Source organism: Hypanus sabinus, chromosome 10 (genome assembly GCF_030144855.1).
Source record: "Hypanus sabinus isolate sHypSab1 chromosome 10, sHypSab1.hap1, whole genome shotgun sequence".
Taxonomy (NCBI): Eukaryota; Metazoa; Chordata; class Chondrichthyes; order Myliobatiformes; family Dasyatidae; genus Hypanus; species Hypanus sabinus.
Window position 1 is genome coordinate 65,258,236 of NC_082715.1, and position 22,035 is coordinate 65,280,270.

General features: G+C 39.5%; 1 protein-coding gene across 1 annotated transcript in view; it reads right to left on the minus strand.

The window, feature by feature from the left end:
- The window catches only part of sntg2 (syntrophin, gamma 2), a 260,468-nt gene extending 251,243 nt beyond the window's left edge, over positions 1 to 9,225 (minus strand). The window contains exons 1-2 of the mRNA XM_059983452.1: positions 9,205 to 9,225; positions 8,724 to 8,861 (exon numbers count right to left, since the gene is read on the minus strand). Coding sequence (XP_059839435.1) covers positions 8,724 to 8,861; positions 9,205 to 9,225 — 159 coding nt within the window. The remainder of the gene's footprint in view (positions 1 to 8,723; positions 8,862 to 9,204) is intronic.
- Positions 9,226 to 22,035: the final 12,810 nt, after the last annotated feature.

Sequence of the window (22,035 nt, forward strand, 5' to 3'; positions counted from 1 at the left end):
TCGAGTTCCAGCTATGTACATACAATACTACAAGCCCGTATAGAATATCAGAAAAAAGATGCAACCACACAAAACACCTATTGAAATTCTGTCGACTTCAGTGCCTCAGGTGGAGCACACTGGCCCAGACGTCCTCCGCTCTGTCATGTGACATTGCAGCTTGAGTCCTTCATCTAAGAAAGGATGTGTTGACATTGGAGAGAATTTACAGAAGGCTTACGAGAATGATTCTGGGAATGAAAGGTTCATTGTATGAGGAGCATTTAATTGCTTGTGCCTTTACTCGCTGGAATCTACAAGAATGACGGGGGATTTCATTGAAATATGAAAGGCACAGATGGAGAGGATGTTTCCGATAGTACGGGAGAACCAAAGGGCACAACCTCAGAATAGAAGACGTCCATTTAGAATGGAGAAAAGGGGGCATTTCTTTTCACCAGCAGGTGGTGAATCTGTGGAATTTGTTGTCACGGTGGCTGAAAAGACAAGGTCATTGGGTGTAGTTAAGGCAGTGATTAATTGGTTCTTGATTAGTCAGAGTGTGAAAGGTTGCAGTGAAAAGTGGTTGATAAAGAAAATAGATCAGCTATGATGAAATGGCAGTGCAGACTCAATGAGTCAAATGGCCTAATTCTGACCCCCACAAAATGCTGGTGGAACGCAGCAGGCCAGGCAACATCTGGCCATGGCTGCTGCGTTCCATCAGCATTTTGTGTGTGTTGCTTGAATTTCTGGCATCTGCAGATTTCCTTGTGTTTGCTTTTCTAATTCTGGCCCCTATCTTTTATGGACCAGTATGTTGTTCACTGCTAATGATGGCATTACATCATCATAGTTTACACCTTTGACTTTTATATTCACATCAATCTGTCTTAAGATATCTTGCTGTTATGTTATACAATGATGAAAGACTTACCAGGAGAAGAATGATGATTACCCTTGGGGAACATTATACTCCTGATAACCTTTTTTTTTTACCTATTCTGTTGTGACTTCTTTGGAAATGGTGATGTAATTCTAGGGCCTCCAAGGCTTACAAAGCATTATATTGTCACAAGGTTGACCTGTTTGAATGTGCCTTGCTGTTCACTTACTATTTAGGTATAAGTGTATATTGCATTTAAGATACTCCTACAGTGCAACAAAAAGGGCTACTAGGACTACCTATACTGTATTATACTTAATGTTACAAGAATAAGCTGAATACTCAGTTGTCAAAATCCCATGGTCTGACAGAATAGACTGAATAGCCCTTGTTCGGTTCAAGTTTTTTGGGAAAACTCAACAGTTGCAAAGTTGTATCAGTCAAGTAAAGAGTGAAGACTTGGACATTTGTACCCAGAGTCCAGAAGAAGAAACTTATGCAGGTAGTATGGTTAGTATCAGAATGTCAAGCTGCAGCATATCAAAGGATGTCTACTCCCATGGGAGTGACATCACCAATCCCTATGTTCTGACATCTTTTCCCTGGTAGTCGCTTGAATTAAGGTATAGATAGAATCATCAGCAGAGAACTGTGGCCTTCCTTACCTCACCATACATGTAAGGGTAACCTGCCTCTTTCACGCTCTGTTTATGTTATTACATTGTGAAATCAACTAACTGATACATATTTCTACAACTAAAATGTAAGATTAATAAGCCTTAGGCAAGAGAAGACAGCAACAGACATTCAGTAGCTTGCCTACAAGATTCTTTTTCAGTAAACCTGAATAAAATTGTGCCTCACTTCCAAAGAAATGTGAACAGCACTGTAAAAGAAACAAACTATCTTCAGCTCAATGAAAGACGTTACCAGCTGACTCGAGGAACTAATAGCAACAACGATAGTGATCGAAGCTTGCATCAAGGAAGGGGCAGAAACTGTTTCTGAGGAAGAAAATCTTAAAGATGGACTAATATGGATTTATAAGTTGGACACTGATGTGTTACTGTTGCACGTTTAATGACAATTCTAGCAGTAACAATGCACCGAGGTTTCAAAAATGTGTGCAGCTAAGAATTCGGAAGAAATGCTCTAAAGAGAAAACAACAGAGGGAACCTGACATTGGGAGGTACCCAATGAGTTTTTTGAGCATCCAATTAAGGAGAGCTTCTCAAGCAATGGTAACTTAATCAAATGGTTGATGCTCCCCAGAGGAGTCTTTTCAGGCATCTGATTTCAAAACTGGTTTCTGTAAGGAGAAGCTGGGCTAGCAAAAGGGGGATATGATGGATATTCGCTTTCCAGGGTTGGGGACATTTATGCCAAGCTCAGATTTCCTAACATAGTTTTGATTATTCCAGGATTCACTCATCTGTTCTGTCCATACCGGCTGTGTGGCGAAAAAAGCACAACAGCGCCACTTTCACCTCAGATGGTTGAAAAAGTTTGGTATGGGTACCCATTTCCTAAGAACTTTCTACATGGGCACAATTGAGAGCATCCTGACTTGCTACATCCCTGCCTGGTATGGGAACTGTACTTCCCTCAATCGCAGGACTCTGCAGAGAGTGGTGCAGACAGCCCAGCTTATCTGTAAATGTGAACTTCCCACTATTCAGGACATTTACAGAGATGGTGTGTAAGAAGGGCCCGAAGGATTGTTGAGGACCAGAATCACCCCAACCACAAACTGTTCCAGCTGCTACCATCCAGGAAACAGTACTGCAGCAGAAAAGCCAGGACCAACAAGCCCTGCGACAGCTTCTTCCATAAGCTACCAGACTGATCAACTCATGCTGATACAATTGTATTTCTTTGCTATATTGACTGTCCTGGTGTACATACTATTTATTACAAATTACTATAAATTGCACATTATATATTTAGACGACGTAAAATGAAGATTTTTACTCCTCATGTCTGTGAGGGATGTAAGTAATAAAGTCATTCAATTCAAATTGTTGTTTCTGAGTAAGTTCAACTTCCAACTGATATTCCTTGCTCATACTCGTCATAAATTAGTGAAAAATAGTGCTCTCATTGGCCCATTATTTAATCAAAAGAAAACAATGGGGTCCACTTCAGCTAATTCAGTAGTGCATTTACCTGACCAATTAATGTAACTGAAATCTATTACATGTCTGTGAAGTCACCAAGTAGGAAAAACAGTATAAATATTGGAGATCTCTCAGACCTGTTAGGAATATTTAAGTAATGCCAAGAAGAATGACAGAAAGATGGATTGGCTAGAATCCATTCCTCTGGTTTCAATTTCTGTAATAGACAGCTTGTTCTTCTGCAATTTGCTGTTATATCTTTTTAGTTTCTAAGAATTGTACCTGTGTTTTGAAATTCTATTTTTAGAAATCATTTGTAAAATGAAATCTTTTATAAAATATAAGTTTTATAAGTTGAGAAGCAGGACTGCAAAGGTAGTAATCTCAGAATTACTGCCTGTGCCACATGACAGTGAGTATAGGAATAGAATGAAGTGGAGGATAAATGGGTGGCTGAGGGATTGGAGCAGGGGGCAGGGATTCAGATTTCTGGATCATTGACACCTCTTTTGAGGCAGGTGTGACCTGTACAAAAACAGAGGGTTGCACTTGAATTCCAGGGGGACCAATATCCTGGCAAGGAGGTTTGCTAAGGCTACTGGGGAGAGTTTAAACTAGAATTGTCAGAGGATGGAAACCGAACTGAAGAGACTGGGGAAGAGGCGGTTGGATCACAAATAAAGAAAGCTTGGAGACAGGGTGTGAGGGAGGATAGACAGGTGATAGATGGAACGTGCTCAGACTGACGGTTTGAGCTGTGTCTATTTTAATGCAAGGAGTATTGTGAACAAAGCGGATGAGCTCAGAGCATGGATCAGTACTTGTTGCTATGATGTGGTGGCCATTACAGAGACCTGGATGGCTCAGGGACAGGAATAATTACTTCAAGTAATGGGTTTTAGATGTTTCAGAAAGGACAGGGAAGGAGGCAAAAGAGGTGGGGGCATGGCACTGTTGATCAGAGATAGTGTCACTGCTGCAGAAAAGGTGGATGTCATGGAAGGATTGTCTATGGAGTTTCTGTAGGTGGAGGTTAGGAATAGGAAGGGGTCAATAACTCTACTGGGTGATTTTTGTGGAGTTCTGCATAGGTACGTTCCAATGAGACAGGGAAGTTATGGTAGGGTACAGGAACCGTGGTGTGCAAAGGCTGTAGTAAATCTAGTCAAGAAGAAAAGAAAAGCTTACAAAAATTTCAGAGAGCTAGGTAATGTTAGAGATCTAGAAGATTATAAGGCTAACAGGAAGGAGCTTAGAAAGGAAATTAGGAGAGCCAGAAGGGGCCATGAGAAGGCCTTGGCAGGCAAGTTTAAAGAAAATCCCAAGGTTTTCTATAAGTATGTGAAGAGCGAAAGGATAAGATGTGAAAGAATAGGACCTATCAAGTGTGACAGTGGGAAAGTGTGTATGGAAGTGGAGGAAATAACAGAGGTACTTAATGAATACTTTACTTCAGTTTTCACTATGGAAAATGATCTTGGTGATTGTAGTGATGACTTGCAGTGGACTGAAAAGCTTGAGCATGTAGATATTAAGAAAGAGGATGTGCTGGAGCTTTTGGAAAGCATCAAGTTGGATAAGTCGCCGGAACCAGATGAGGTGTACTTCAGGCTACTGTGGGGGGCAAGGGAGGAGATTGCTGAGCCTCTGGTGATGATCTGTGCATTATCAATAGGGACGGGAGAGGTTCCTGAGGATTTGAAGGTTGTGGGTGTTGTTCCCTTTATCAAGAAAGGGAGTAGAGATAGCTCAAGAAATTATAGACCAGTGAGTCTTACCTCAGTGGTTAGTAAGTTGATGGAGAAGATCCTGAGAGGCAGGATTTATGAACATTTGGAGAGGTATAATATGATTAGGAAAAGTCAGCATGGCTTTGTCAAGGGCAGGTCGTGCCTTACGAGCCTGACTAAATTTTTTGAGGATGTGACTAAACACAGTGATGAAGGAAGAGCAGTGGATGTCGTGTATATGGGTTTCAGTAAGGCATTTAGTAAGTACCCCTGTGCAAGGCTTATTGAGGAATTAAAGATGTATGGGATCCAAGGGGACATTGCTTTGTGGATCCAGAACTGGCTTGCCCACAGAAGGCAAAGATTGGGTGCAGCTCGGTCATATTCTGCATGGAGGTCAGTGAACAGTGGTGTGCCTCAGGGATCTGTTCTCTTACTCTTCGTGATTTTTATAAATGACCTGGATGAGGAGGTGAAGGGTTGGGTTAATAAATTTGCTGGTTACACAAAGGTTGGAGGTGTTGTGGATAGTATGGAGGGCTGTCAGAGGTTACAGCAGGACATTGATAGGATGCAAAACTGGGCTGAGAAGTGGCAGATGGAGTTCAACCCAGATAAGAGTGAAGTGGTTCATTTTGGAAGGTCAAATATGATGGCAGAATATAGTATTAATAGTAAGACTCTTGGCAGTGTGGAGGATCAGAGGGATCTTGGGGTCCGAGTCCATCGAACGCTCAAAGCAGCTGCGCAGGTTGACGCTGTGGTTAAGAAGGCATTGGCCTTCATTAATCGTGGAATTGAATTTAGGAGCCGAGAGGTAACGTTGCAGCTATAGTACTGTGCTCAGTTCTGGTTGCCTCACGACAGGAAGGATGTAGTGCAGAGCGCATTTACAAGGATGTCGCCTGGATTGGGGAGCATGCTTTATGAAAACAGGTTGAATGAACTCGGCCTTTTCTCCTTGGAGCAACGGAGGATGAGAGGTGACCTGACAGAGTTGTATAAAATGATGAGAGGCATTGATCGTGTGGATAGTCAGAGGCTTTTCCCAGGACTGAAATGGCTGCCACAAGAAGACACAGGTTTAAGGTGCCGGGGAATAGGTACAGAGGAGATGTCAGGGGTAAGTTTTTTACTCAGAGAGTGGTGATTACATGGAATGGGCTGCCAGCAACAGTAGTGGAGGCAGATACGATAGGGTCTTTTCAGAGGCTTTTAGATAGATACATGGAGCATAGTAAAATAGAGAGTTCCAGGTAAGCCTATCAATTTCTTAGGTAGGGACATGTTCGGCACAATTTTGTGGGCCGAAGGGGCTGTATTATGCTGAAGGTTTTCGATGTTTCTATATAATTCCTTTGAGCTTCATATGTGTTTTAAGAATTTTATGTAAATTTAAATGTATATCAGTAAAACTGCATGAACTGTGTTTAAAATGCTTTGTTAGCTGGAAGTATCACCTCCTTGGTGGGGGAGTGGGGGGAAGCACTGGTTATTAGCAGGTAACCACACCGTGGAAGAAAAAACAGGGAATTGATCTAGCTTTGAAGTGTAGGTGGCTACAGTACAGCCTCCATTTAGTGAGGCTTTAGTGAGCTATCTCTCTGAGAGAAGGGTAGTGATCTTTGTTTAAGGTCAGGACTTCTCTAGCAGCAAAGTCCATACCATCACCTATAGAGATGTCAACTGTTCTTCAAAACAAAAAAAAACTAGACTTATTGTGAAGGTTCTTTAAAAACAGAAAAATCTACCAATTGCAAATTAATGATACTAAAAATAATATTGGTTTTATAGTCACAAAGCTCATTTTGCCAAAAGTTTGCCTGTGATTATTTCAGCTTTTCTGTCGCTTTGGAATACTTTGAACTTACAGTTAAAATAAAACATATCTTTCAAAATTCTGACAGGTAATTTTAGCTAAACAATCAATACCAAAAGAAACATTGTTTTGTTTTTTTACTGGAATGTTCATTGACATTTAACAAAGAGTGGAAGCAGTCTAAGAAAAGATCAATTAAAATAACAAATATCATGTTATGGAGACATTTCATTTTCCTCATAGGCACTTCCAATTGTTCACTGAGTCAAATCTCAGATATGCTATCAGTACATTTTTCTTAGGTCCAGCTTTCAAATTTCATGGCAGGAAAAGGTCACTGACAAACATTTGTTTAAAGACAGCCAACAGTGCTTGAATCTGACTAGGCTTTATACACAAAGCAGTCAAGATTAAGCAGCTGAAGCAAAGCTCAATTCTCCTCTCTTGTCCCCTTCCACATTTTGATTTGAGAGGAACTGACATTAACCTTTACTCATAATCCCAGTTCTGATCATTAATAACATTACACAACTTCAGAACTTCACAGAAAATGTTCTTATATTTCTCTGCAACTTTCAGCAGCGCTTCAACCAAATCGTTATGTATTCAAAACTACTCCTAAAAGTAACCTGGTATAGCAGGAGATAAAAATCGGCAACTCTCAGCCTTTGCTTTCCTTTGAAATGGTAGCCCCTCAAGTAATCAAACTGAGTCATGACAAAAGTTGGCCTGTTTGTTGTGTATCTGTGCCAGGTGATTATGTAGTTATGAGCCAAGCATTTTATCATTATTTATTGAAACGGCAGCGTTTATCAGTATGAGCATTTGTAGCTCTTCCAAGAGGCCTTTGAAAAACAATGAGGTACTTGTTGTAAACATGCTCCTTACATGGCGAGCTACATGTGTCACCATTTGTTGTGAAGTTGTAAATATGCTCTTTATAACCATGCTGATAAATTTGGTACAAGTAATGAACAGTGTATAACTATCCCTAATATGATAAGCTGATGACTGATTGATTTCAATTAGTTTTCACAGGATAATTCATCCTTTTAAATTGTCTTTCATTTCAAGATACCTTGTTTTCATTCTATATATTGCAATTAGATTTATGGACCTAACTGCCCTTATTGATGCAAAATCGACCCATTACCTCAATCTCAGTTCATAATTCTACTGTGACTTTTAAAAATACGAAAAATAATGCTATACAGTACACGCATTTTATAGCATGAGAAGCAACATCTATGCACTACCAGCCTTGCAGTTATGGCAGCACCAATTAGCACTTAGGACACAACAGCAGATCTGCTGTGCTCTCTCAAGTGAGAATGACCTGGTGGTGTCATCCATATCACTCATCAATCATCAGCAGGCAGGAAAGATCACATGACCAGATCTCACTTCCTTGCTTCACAAGTGATTGACATGGAACCATTACGTGATGTTCCTCAACAATCTTCATCTTCAGAGCTGCTGGCAACCTCACTCTTTATCCTTTACCTCAAGAAAGTATACAGTACTGCTGAGAAATGACTCCAGAATTCCCATGTCAATCATTAAGAGGGATGCAGGAATTTAAAAATGTTAACTTTTAAAAAAATATATATTAGATCCAAGTGTTTCTTCATTCGAAGACTCAAGAAACTGCAGCTGCTTGAATCTGGAGAAAATAACAAATTCTGGAAGAACTCAACAGGGCAAGCTGCATCCGTGGAGACAAAGAAATCGTTGATGTTTCCGGTTGAGACCCTGCATCAGATTTTGATAGTTTTGATCAGGTATCCTGACATGGACTCGACATGAAGTGGCTCCGCAGATGTTGCCTAACCAATCGAGTTCTTCCAGCAGTTTGTTTTTTTTTGTTCTGTCTTCATTTGATTGCCTCCCAAATCTCTGCTAGCATTCTGAGGAAATAATTACATAATTATCTGAGCACACAATACTTACTCACCCCTGAGTAGGATCTGTGAAGTTTGAGATTACTCTATAGGTCCTAGCACTCCAGTCTTAGTTAATTTTATATGCAGGCAGCAGACTGATCCAGCTTCATTCAAGGCTGAATTTAAAACTTGATCGTAGAAGGAAAAGGTTGATACCAATGAAATCTGACCACCTAATTTGCTAATTAGGGTCATTTAAGCAAATATGTTAATAGATTGCATTTTATTTTGGAAAAAAAAGTACTTACATTTGAATCAGAATCATTTCCATTGACGCAAACAACATCTTGCTTTTGAATTGTTATAACATCTTTTGAAAGCCTTAGTCGGACATCATAGGCATTCTCAGATTCTTCATCAAAAAGGCGTGTGATACCAGTCTTAGTCTGCAAAACAAAATAATTTTTTTCTGTAAAATCTCACTTATTTCACAATTAATCTACAGTTTCACTAACAAATCATGTTTAGATATGTTCATTCCTATATTTTTGATTCACATTCCATAACTTTTTATCCTATCTTTTTCCGCTGACCCCTGAATACATGGTCTAGCTTGGATACTGGCACAAATGTTGATTGGTCTCAGTAATTCACTCTCCATAATTCAGTACAGGTAAGCAATATGAATTTGCTTCTCTCACTTTAAGTCTATAGTCACACAGAATCCGTTTAGTACTGACATTATGATTCGACGCTAATACTAGAACTGAACTTTTCTCACCCACTTACTTTCCTGGGTGCCTTGATCATATCAGTTAAGATCAACATATTCAGTAGAGTCCAGTGATTAAATCTGGGGTACTTAGCACTGGGTCACTCTGCATAATGTCAGCTACCAGCTTCACCCATGGGAATAGACTGAGGTTCAATTTCACTCAGGTTGAAAGAGTGAAACAGTGAAAGAGATGTGGTGGCTGATAAGTTTCACTGTATATATTTACAAGAATTAGAAATCTAAATTCCACCCATTTTTTAAGGAATAATGTTGGTAAGTCATAGAAAATAAGTTACATTAAAAAGGGCAGACTGGGTTCTTTATTGTTCCAATGTTGTATTGCATTCTATTTCCAGTGGATTAATTTCCATGGTTGTAATCAAAAATGACCATTTTTAAATGACAATTTCAGATCCTAATGGCTCCTTGTATTGATATTACTCATACCATTCTTTTTATTATTGACCAATGGCAGTGAAGCGAGAGGGCAGTTAAATAAAGATAAGGATGTCACTGTACTGCAGCTGTTGGCATGACACTATTACAGCTTGGGACATCAGAGATCAGAGTTCACTCCCAGCATTTTCTGTAAGAAGCATTGTGTGCCCTCTCGACATAATGTGTGAACTTTCTCCAGCTGCTCGAGTTTCCTCCCACACGCCAAATGCGTACCAGTTAGTAGGTAAATTGGTCATTGTAAATTGACCTGTGATTAAGCTAGTGTTAAATCTGGGGTTGCTGGGTGTCATAGCTCAAATGGCAGGAAGAGCCTATCAATGTGTTGTCTCTAAATAATTAAATGTAGTTCACTTAATTGGAAAAGACAATATTTCATTGATTTTTTTATAGCAGACATATTATGTGATGATGTTAGTCATGATGTCATTGAATATTAACATAGAATAACTATTTAAAAATTAATTGCTGCTCAGAATAATTTTAAAAATCATTTGCACGAATTTATCTACAATAATAATACATTTAAAATCATATTTTTCAATTTTAAGAGGTTGCAATTTAAGTAACTAGAAACTGAAGTATAATAACAAAGTTAATTATGTAAGGAAAAAATTAACAAGTATTATACTTCGAGTGTCCAGCATTTTGTGCTCAAAACACCAGTGACCAGCCACACATATTTGATAATCAAAGGGGTTCTGACACTTGGAATGTATTGTACTCCAATTGTAAAAATTTCAGTCTGCGAAAGTGACCTCGCTATATATAAAATATATAGTTCTTTCAACATTTGGTAGGTTTCAATGAGATCCCCCCTGCATTCTTCTGAATTCCAGTGAGTACAGGCCCAAAGCTACCAAATGCTCCTCAGTTGTTAACTCCTTCATTCCACAAATCATCCTTGTGAATCTCCTTTGGACTCACTGCAATGACAATACATCTTTTCTGATATATGGGGCCTAACACTGTTGACAATTCTCTCAGTGCAGCCTGACTAGTGTCTCATCAAGGCTCAACATTAACTTCCTGCTTTTATATTCTAATCCCCTTGAAATAAATGCCATCATTGCATTTGTCTTTTTTACCACAGACTCAACCTGCACATTAACCTTCTGAGAGTCTCCTAAGTCCCTCTGCACCTCTAATGTTTGAATTTTCACCTATTTACATAATAGTCTGCACTATTGTTCCTTTTGCCAAACTACATTATCATACATTTCCCAACACTGTATGCCATCTGCCACTTATTGCCCATTCTTCCAATTTGTCTAAGTCTTGCTGCAATTGCATTCCTTCCTCAGCACTACCTACCCCTCCACCTATCTTTGTATCATCTGCAAACGTTACCACAAAGCCATCAATTCCATTATCTAAATCATTACGAAACAATGTGAAAAATAGCAGTCCCAATACTGACCACAAGGAACACCGCTCGTAACTGACAGCCAAGCAGAAAAAGTTCTCACTCGCTGCCTCCTGCCTATCAGCTATTCCGCTATCCATGCCAGTACCTTTCCTGTAACACCAAAGAATTTTGTGACACATGCAACACACACGCACACACACACACTAATTTTATTGCTAACACTAGGCCTGCAAACAGGTGCACATTCACTTTCGATAAAAGGAAAGCCCTAGGAAAGAGTTAAACAGTGCAGCAGTGTTGAAATCAGAATCAGAAGCAGAATCAGGTTTATTATCAACATCTGATATTACCAACATCTGTCATGAAATTTGTTAACTTAGCAGCAGCAGTTCAATGAAATACATAATATAGAAGAGAAAAAAATAAATAAGAGAATTACAGTATATCTATATTGGAGATTAAAAATTGTGCAAAACCAGAAGTAATATATATTGAAAAATTGAGGTAGTGTTCATGGATTCAATGTCCATTTAGGAATCGGATGGCAGAGGGAAAGAAGCTGTTCCTGAATAGCTGAGTGTGTGCCTTCAAGGGCATGCCCAGGGTGCTGGGGGTCCTTAATAATGGGCATTGCCTTTCTGAGACACTGCTCCTTGAAGATGTCCTGGGTACCTTGTAGGCAAGTACCCAAGATGGAGCCAATTAAATTTACAATCCTCTGCAGCTTCTTTCAGTCCTGTACACTAGCCCCTGCCCCCACCCCCCAGAAACCAGACAGTGACGCAGCCTATCAGAATGCTCTCTATGGTATACCTGTAGAAGTTTTTGAGTGTTTTCATTGGCATACCAAATCACTTCAAACTCCTAATGAAGTACAGTCGCTGTATTGCCTTCTTTATAGCTACATTGATATCTTGGGACCAGATTAGGTCCCAATTGCAGAGGGAAGTACAGGAGGCACAGGTTCTGTAACTCATCAATCAGGATTGTGGGAATGATGGTGTTAAATGCTGAGCTATAGTCGATGAATAGCATCCTGACATTGACCCATTGTGACGATAGGCAAGTTGCAATGGGCCCAGGTCCTTGCTGAGGCAGGAGTTCAGTCTACTCATGACCAACCTCTCAAAGCATTTCATCACTGTTGAAATCATGCTGTATGTAACAGATCTCTGTCCCTTATACCTCCCTGGGAACTGCTGGATTATTTTTGCTATGACAACAATCAACTCTCTCTTTTAGCTGCTTGCTGAACCAGTAACTGAACCACAATCTGGAAATTTAAACAACACATGGTCATAATAACTTGCATGTGTGAAAATTATCCTTCATTCAGGTTGCAAGGATGTGCTGAGCTGGAAAGATTCCACTGTACGTTGTCATAGAAAGGCAGTATATTCTGGGTTAAATCAATTTTCAATCACCAAGCAGAGAGAAAAAAAAAGGTTCTAAATTATTCAATTTGTAAGCACTATTAATTGGAATTCAATTCAGTAATTTTGGAAGTATGTTAACATTCTCTGTGGTGCAAGAATAATTTCATTATATACATTCAGCTTGTAGCAATCAAGTCTATACACATTGAAATTTTAGGCTAATGTACACACTGTAAGATACTGTACATGCACTGTATCTTTCTGTACAGAACAATCTATGCATTTCTTTTTTGATACATTCTCTGCTCAATTCCTCTTGCAGATCAAGTGAAGCTAATTAACTGATATCTGGGTAATTGATTAGGGGGCCAAGTTCTATATCTGCTATTTGGAGCAGAAAGACCATACCTGGCCAGTAATGTACTGACATCTGCACTGTAACTTTGAGTTAGGAGCTATTTATTACAAAATGTCATTACAAACAATGACAGAACTCATAGAAAATTTCAATCTGGCCAAAAGGAAAGCAATATTTGCTGGTAAGTAATGTCAAGCTTACTAATTCCAATGTTTACCTAAAGGATATACACGTATGACTGCAGTATAACTTGACAAGTCACAATATTCATACCAAGCATATCAGAGATATTCAGAAAGGTTCAGTTATTGTGTGCAAGAAAGCATCCAGCAAAGCTTGAATGACATATACAAATGCTGGTGTAACTCAGCAGGTCAGACAGCATAGATTAAAAGCAATAAAAAAAGTCAACATTTCGGAACGAGACCCTTCATCAGGACTGGGAAGGAAGAGGAAAGCAAACAGAATAAAATATGCAGGGAGAAGACATTGTACAGGCTGGCAGGTGATAGATAAATCAGGTGAGGGGAAAGGTGGGTGGTTGGGGGATGCAGGATGAAGTGATAGGTAGAAAAGGTAAAGGCCTGAAGAAGGAGAAATCTGGTAGGAGAGGAGAGTGGACCATTGAAGAAAAGAAAGGAGGTGGGGTATCAGAGGGAGGTGATAGATAGATAGGTGAGGAGAAGAGAACTTGTAAGAAGGGAGCCAGAATAAGGAATGGAAAATGAGAGAAGGGGCAAGAAAGCTTTCTTTATCGATATCTGAATCAAAATTCAGAATCAGTTGGTTTTCACTATCTTCTATGATGTGAAATCTGTTGTTTTGTGGCAGCAGTATAAAGCAAAGAGATAAAATTACTATAAATTACAAAATAGATAAATAGTGCAAAAAAAAAAGGAGTGTGCATGGACTGTTCAGAAATCTGATAGTGGAGTGGAAGAAGCTGTTTCTGACTCATCGAGTACGAGGCTTCAGGTTCTTGTTCTCCTCCTTGATGGCAGTAGCGAGGGGAGAGCATGTCCCGGATGGTGAGAATCTTTAATGATGTCTGTTTGCCTCCTTCTTAAAGCAACCATCTTTTGAGGATGTCCTCAGTGGTGGGGAGAGTTATGCTTATGATGGAGCTGGCTGAGTTAGCAACCCTCTGCAGCCCTTTATGATCATGTGCACTGGAGCCTCCATATCAAGTCATGATACAACCAGTCAGAAAGCTCTTACTGTACATCCATAGAAATTAGTATAGCTCTTCGATGACAAATCAAATCTTCTCAAACACTTAATAAGCTGGAGCTGCTTGTGTGCCTTCTTCATGAATACATTAATGTGTTTGGCCCAGGATAGACGTTAATGTACTCTTTCCACCACTGACCATTCAATGAGGACTGGTGTGCTGACTTCGCCAGTTCTGAAGTCCACAATCAATTGTTTCGTGTTGCTGATGTTGAGTACAAAGTTATTACTGCAACATTACTCAACCGACCAATGATTCTCATTCCAGTATACCTCCTCATATCCATTTGAGTTTTTACCGATAACAGTGATGCCACCTGCAAATTTATAGATGCCACTTGAGCTGTGCCTAGCTATACAATCATGAGAGCAGAGAAATGAGGCAGTGGGGTACACCAGCAAGCAGGATATGTTATTACCAATCTGCTCAGATTGGAGTCTTCTGCTGAGGAAGCTGAGGATCAAATTGACAGAGGTCCAGGTTTAGAAGCTTGCTGATGAATACTGAGGAGAAGATGGTATAGAATGCAAAGCTGTAACTGATAAACAGCAGACTGATGTAGCATAATTGACTCACAAGTTGAAATTCTGAACCTGGTGAGAGTAAATTTTGGAGACATTAGGTAGGATCTCGCAGTGGGTTATAGTGTGACACTTCTGTAGGGAAGGGAGTTTCTGCTTAGCAGGAGGCCTTTAAAAGTGGAATGTTAAGAGTTCAGGGTCTGCATAGTCCTGTCAGAGTGAAGGGCAAGGCTGACAGTTTCAGGAAACCAATTTGATAAGACATATTGAGACGCTGCTTCACAAAATGAGGGAGGCACACACTGTACATAAGCAAATGGGAACTCGTGAATCTCTTGATGACAAGAAATGTAGGAGTACACTTAAGAGAAAAGTTAGGAGGGCAAAAATAAGAAGCATCTGTCAGGCAAGGTGAGGTACAACCCCAAGAGATTCTATGATTATATTAAGAATAAAAGAGTGAATAGGAAGAGAATAAAGACCTTTAAAGATCAGCATTGCTATCTGTGTGTGTCATCAAAGGAAATGGATGAGACTTTTAAATGAACACTTCTCTTCAGTTTTGGCTGTGGAAAAAATGATGGAAGTTAACAAAATGGGGGGAATGAGTTGTGTTTTCTTGAACCACATCAGAATTAGCAGTACAGAGGAATTGGAGGCCATTAAATGTATGAATGTGGCTGAATCCCCAAAACCTGACCAATTCTCAGATCTTGTGGGAAACTAAAGCTTCAGCTTTGCTTCTTTTTGATCATGGTTGGGAGCTAAGCATCCATGGATGTACATTATAGTGACAGTGTAGGCAAAGGGTATGGGATTTCTTTGTTGGTAAAAAATGAAAACAATTCCTTACAAGGAGGTGACATATGATCAGCATGGTTTCCTTGAAGGAAAATCTTGCCAAACAAATCTCTTGGAATTTTTTTTGAGGAGATTAATGATAGGATAAGCAAATGAGAGTCAGTGGAAGAAGTTTACTTGGATTTTCAGAAGGCTTTTGACAAGATGCCGTACATGAGGCTGCTGAACAAGATAATAGCCCATGGTATTACGTGAAATATGGATAGCAGATTGACTGACTGGTAAGAGGCAAAGAATATGACTATGAGCTTTTTCCGGTTGGTTGCATGTGACTAGTTGTGTTCTGCAGGCATTGATGATGGGATTGCTTTTCTCACGTTATTTATCAATGATTCAGAGAATGAAAGTCATAGCTTTGTGACCATGTTTGCAGATGATACAAAGATGAGTGGAGAGACAAATAGTGTTGAGGAAGTCGGGTGTTTGCATTAGGAGACGGATTCGGACAAAGGGCAAAGAAGTGGCAGACAGAATGTAGTGTACGGAAGCGTATGGCTATGCACATTGGTAGGAGGAATAAAGTCATAGACTATTTTCTAAACAGGGAGAAAAATAAGAAATCAGAGGTGCAACTGGATTTGGAAGTCCCCATGCATGATTCCCAAAAGGTTAGCTTGCAGGTTCAGTCAGTGGTAAGGAAGGCAAATAAGGACTAGAATATAAAAGCCAGGACGTAATGCTTTATAAGCCATTGGTCAAACTGCACTTTGAGTATTGTGAGCAATTTTACACCCCTTATCTAAGAAAGGTATGTTGACATTCAAGAGGGTCCCATGGAGATTCATGAGAATGATCCTGCGAATGAAAGGGTTAATATATAAGAAGTGTTTGATGGCTCTGGGCCTGTACTCACTGAAGTTTATAAGAATGAGGGGGAATCTCATTGAAACCTATCAAATATTGAAAGGCCTAGATAGAGTGGACGTGGAGAGGATGTTTCCTATAGCGATGGAGTCTAGAGCCAGAGGGCACAGTCTCACTATAGAAGAATGTCCATTTAGAACAGAGACAAGGAGGAATTTCTATAACCAGAGGGTGGTGAATCAGTGAAATACTTTGCCACATGCGGATGCGGAAGCCAAGTGGCTTTATATATAAAGTGGAGGTTCATGGGTTCTTGATGAGAAATATCAAAGGTTGTGGAAGAAGGTAGGAGAATGAAGCTGAGAAGAATAATGAATTAGCCATGACTGAATGGCGAAGCAGACCCAATGGACTGAATGCCTAATTCTGCTCCTGTGTGTTATTGTCATATTGTGTTCATCTCTGGGAAAGGGTAAAGTTCCAAAGGACTGTATACTGCTTAATATTGTTTAAATAGTAGCAAAATCAAATCAGAAACTTGCAGTACAGTGAATTGGTAGCTCTGTAAATTAGAAAGGGGTTTTGTGGGACTGGATCTACCCATATTTGACAAGGCTGGGTCTGATCGTGAATAGTCAGCATGGCTTTGTTCATGGCAAGTTGTGTGACAAATCTCATGGAGTTCTTTGCGGAAGTAGCCAAGAGAGTAGATGAGGGTAGGACTGTGGAAGTTGTCTCGATGGAATATTAGCAAGAACAAGGTCTTTTATGGCAGGATATTCTGGAAAGTTAGAAGGGATACTGGGGATGTTATTGGATTGGATTCAGAATTGACTTAATGGTAAGAAACACACAGTGATGGCTGAGGATTGTTTCTTACACGAGAAGCCTGTAACTAGTTGTGTACTGCAGGGGTTGGTGCTTGCATGTTATTTGTTTTTAATCTATATAAACATAGAAGTGTACAGGCACTTCAGCCCACAATGTTCTGCCAAACGTTGAACCTACTCTGAGATCAATGTAATGCTTCCCACTCACATAGCTCTCCATGTTTCTTTCATCCATGTGACATCCCTGAATTCTTAAATTGACCAAATGTATTTGCCTCTATCTTCAGGTCTGTCAGTATATTCTGCACACCCACCACCCACTGTGTAAAAAAACTGACCTCTGACATACCCCATTATTTCTTAAATCATCTTATTGTCTCTTCATTTGGTATTTTCACCTTTGGAAAAAGGCACTGATTGTAGCTTTCTTAACTATCTTTTTAACTGTTGTGGCAACTGTGAAGTATCTATAGAGGTGGATCCCAAGATCACTCTGTTTTTCTACACTACTAAGAATTGTACAACTTACTCCATTATCTGCCTTAAAATCTGACCTTGCAAAGCGAAGCACTTAATATTTTTCTGGATTGAAATCCTTCTGAATCTTCTCAGCCCAGCTCTATATCCAGTCAATGTCTTGTTGGCAACTTTCTACATTATCCACAATACCACCAATCTTCTTTCAACTTCAGACTTACCAACCAACTCTTCTTCATCTAAGTCATTTATAAAAATCACAAAGAGCTGCGATCTAAAACTAATCCCTGCAGAATACCACTGGTTAGTAATCTCTAGGCCTAATGTACTCCATCTACTACCACCTTCTGCCTCCTCAGGGCAAGCCAATTCTAAATCCACACAGCCAAGTTTCTCTGAAGTAACTCCTCAGTTTCTGAATGAGCCTACCACAGGAAACTTTATCAAACACCTTACACGGCATTCACCACTCTACATTCATCGATGTCTTTTGTTACTACCTCAAAGAATTCTATCAGGCTCACAAAGTATGATCTGCTCCTCATAGAGCCTTGCTGGTTATCCCTCTCCAGGTGCTCATAAATCCTGTCTTTAACTCTTCAATAGTTTTCTCACCACTGGTGTAAGATGTACTGGTCCATAATTCCAGGATTTGCCCTATTATCTTTCTTGAACCAAGGAATGGCATTTGCCAGCTTCAAAGCTACTGGTATTTCTCCTGTGGCAAAGATCATCGCCATAGGCACAACAGTCTCTTCCCACACTTACATAGTAACTTGAAGGATATCCCATCTAGGCTAGGAGACTTACAGTGCCTATAAAAATTATTCAACTCCCCCATTCCCTACTGGAAGTTTTCGTGTTGTATTGTTTTACAATATTGAATCGCCGTGGATTTAATTTGGCTTTTTTAACACTGATCAACAGAAAAAGACTCTTTCGTTTCAATGTGAAAGCAAATCTCTGCAAACTGATCTAAATTAATTACAAGTATAAAACACAAAATAATTGATTGCATTAAGTATTCACCCCCCTTCAAGTCAGTATTTAGAAGATGCACCTTTGGCAGCAATTACAGCCTTGAGTCTGTGTGGATAGGTCTCGATCAGCTTTGCACATCAGGACACTCCAATTTGTCCCCATTATTCTATACAAAATCTCTGTCAGATTGCATGGGGATCATAAGAGAACAGTTCCTTTCATGTCCTACAACAAATTCTCAAATGGATTGTGATCTGCATTTTGGCAGCCTCTCTAGGACATTAACTTTGCTGTTTTAAGCCACACCTGAGCAGCCTTGGCTTTATGCTTGGGGTCATTGCTTTGCTAGAAAATAAATCTTCTCCCAAGTCACAGATCTCTTGCAGACTGCATCAGATTTTCCTCCAAGATTTCCCTATATTTTGTTACATTCATAAACCTTCCAGGGCCTGCTGCAGTGAAGCCACCCCACAGCATGATGCAGTCACCACCATGCTTCACGGTCTGGATGGTGTGTTTTTGATGATCTGTAGTGTTTGGCTTATGCCAAACATGCCGTTTAGTCTGATGACCAAAAAGCTCAATTTTGGTCTCATTAGATCATAGAATCTTCTTGCAGCTGACTTCAAAGTCTCCCACCTGCCATCTGACAAACTCTAGCTTAGATTTCATGTGAGCATATTTCAACAATGGCTTTTTCTTTGCCACTCTCCTATAAAGCGGTGACTAGGAGGGCACCTAAGTACCGTTGTCATTTGCACAGTTACTCCCCCCCCCCCAACCACTGAAGCTTGTAACTCCTCTAGAGTTGTTATAGATCTCATGGTGGCCTCCCTCACTAGACCCCTTCTTGCATGGACACTCAGTTTTGGAGGATGGCCTGCTCTAGGCAGATTTACAGCTGTGTCATGTTCTTTCCATTTCTTGATGATTGACTTAAAAGTACACCAAGGGCTACTCAGTGACTTGGAAATGTTCTTGTTTCCACCTCCTGGCTTGTGCTTTTCAATAACCTTTTCACTGAGTTGCTTGAAGTGTTCTTTTGTCTTCATGTTTTCATTTTTGACAGGATACTGAGTCATCAGCAGTTGGACCTTCTAGATACCTGTGTACTTTTACTTCAATCAATTGAAACACCTTGACTGCACACAGGTCTCCAAAAACAGATCTCCATTTAACTAATTATGTGACTTCTAAAACCAAATGCCTGCACCAGTGATTATTTTGTGTGTCATATTAAAGGGAGTGAATACTTATGCAATCAATTATTTTGTGTTTTATATTTGTAATTAATTTAAATCACTTTGTGGAGATCTGTTTTCATTTTGACATAGTTTTTTTCTGTTGATCAGTGTCAAAAAAGCCAAATTAAATATTGATTCAATGTTTTAAATTAATAAAACATGAAAATTTCCAAGGGGGATGCATATGTTTTATAGGCACTGTATCTCTTCTCATGTTTTTTTAAAAGGTCCAGCACTTCCTCTTGCCAATAGGCACTTCCACCATCTTAGACTGTTCTACACTGTCCTCACATTCAATGAAGTCCTCCTGACAGGGGAATACTGAAGCAAAGTATTCATTAAGGACCTCCCTTACCTCATCCAGTCAGTAGGCATTTCCTCTTTCATCCCTGATGAATCTTAACTTTGCTCTAGTTATCTCCTGTTCTTTACATGTAGAAGTCCTTGGGGTTTCCCTTAATTCAATTTGCCAGGGCCTTCTCATTCCTTCTTGCTCCCCTAAATCCTTTCTTAAACTCCTTCCTGGTCAGGTTAAAACTCTCAACAACTTTAATGCACAATCATGGTTAATAAATTTGTAGATGATCTTAAAAAAGATAGGATTGTTGATAGAGTCAAAGGTTATGGGAAATTGAAGTTGGATATTGATCAGCTAGGATGTGGGCTGAGGATTGGCAAATTGCCTTCAATCCAGGTTACTGAAAGGGATTACATTTTGGGAGGTCAATCCAGGGTAGCACTTACAGTATACAGTAAATGCTAGAGCATTGAGCAGTGTTATCGAACAGAGGGACCTCTGAAACCAGCTGAAACCAGTGAAGGTAGTTAGGATGTCAGAGTAAGTGTTCGGCATGCTGGCCTTCATCTGTCAAGCCATTAAGTACAGGAGATGGGAACTTATGCTGCAGTTAAGTAAGACATTAGTAAGACACACTTGGAATGTTATGTACAGTTTTTATTGCCCTGATTTTAGGAAAGAAGTAATTAAACTTGAAAGTGTGCAGAAAGGGTTTATCGGATTGTTGCCTGGATTTGAGATCTTGAGTTACAAGGAGAGGATGAGTAGACTAGGACTTTATTCACTGGAATGTAGGAGATTGAGGGTGAATTGATAGATCATGAAAGGCATAAATAGGGTGACAGCACATTGTCATTTCTGTAGGGAGAGGGCATAGATTTAGGATCAAAGATGGGAGATTTAAAAAGACATCAGCAGAACTTTTTCATGCAAAGGATGCTGAATATTTGGAATGAATTGCCAGAAATAATGATTAACAAAGCCACATTAGCAACATTTAAAGGTCATCTAGATAGTACATGGATAGGAAAGATTTAGAGGGCAATGGGCCAAATGAGACCAGGTGGGACTAGCTTTCTGGGCAACAGTCACCATTGATGAGTTGGGCTGAAAGGTCCGTTTTCATTCTGCATGACGCAATTACTCTGTGACACTAACTTTTTTATTAACAATAATTCAGTTATGTGGTAGCTATACACAACATGGCAACTATTCTGCTTTAGAATTTATATTAAACATTGCTTGGTTTTAGGTGTATTAATGTTGAATCATTTATATTGCTTCCTCAGTATGCTTAAAGAGTTGTTGAATTTAACTCTCTGTTTTCCACATTCTCTTGGATGTAATTGTGAGCTTGTATGAAAAATCTGTAATTTGAAAATTAGCTTAGCAACTTAATTTTTCTAACTTCCCATTGAGATAGGAGTTTATCACAAGTTTTGATTCTTTTATATTGTTTAAGTTGCTATTGGCATTTCAATTTGAAAGAGGCTGTTTGCCTCTGGGGGTGAAACTTACACTGTCTGATAGCATAAAATAGAAATAGGAAACCAACAGTCCATTTCACAAACCATCAGAAAATGGAGCTGTGAATAACACAAACTGCTGATTCACTATGGTCCAGAAATAATTCAGTTTACAATAATAACACTGATCAATAAAGCAACCACTTCAAACCATTTCTATCATCTTTAGTGCAAGATATGCAAAGAATTTTGTGAAATTAGTCTGTGTTGAAACATTGTAGCTCATAATACTTTAATTTTCTTGTACCAGATTTTTCTGGTTATATCAGAAATAACAAAAAGCGTTTTGCAACTATAAACTGAGACAACAGATTTAGCTCATTTCAGCATTCACTGTGTACACCATTGCACATTTCCGCTGACATATAAAAGGAAATAAATCCTTCAGTGGAAAGCATGATTGCAATTGAAATTCAATTTCTCTCTCCAGTTGTGGTTCATTGCCTACCTTCTGTGTTGTTAAGTCAACAATTAGTCATGTAGTGGTATAGACCTGGCCCTGCTCCTGCACTT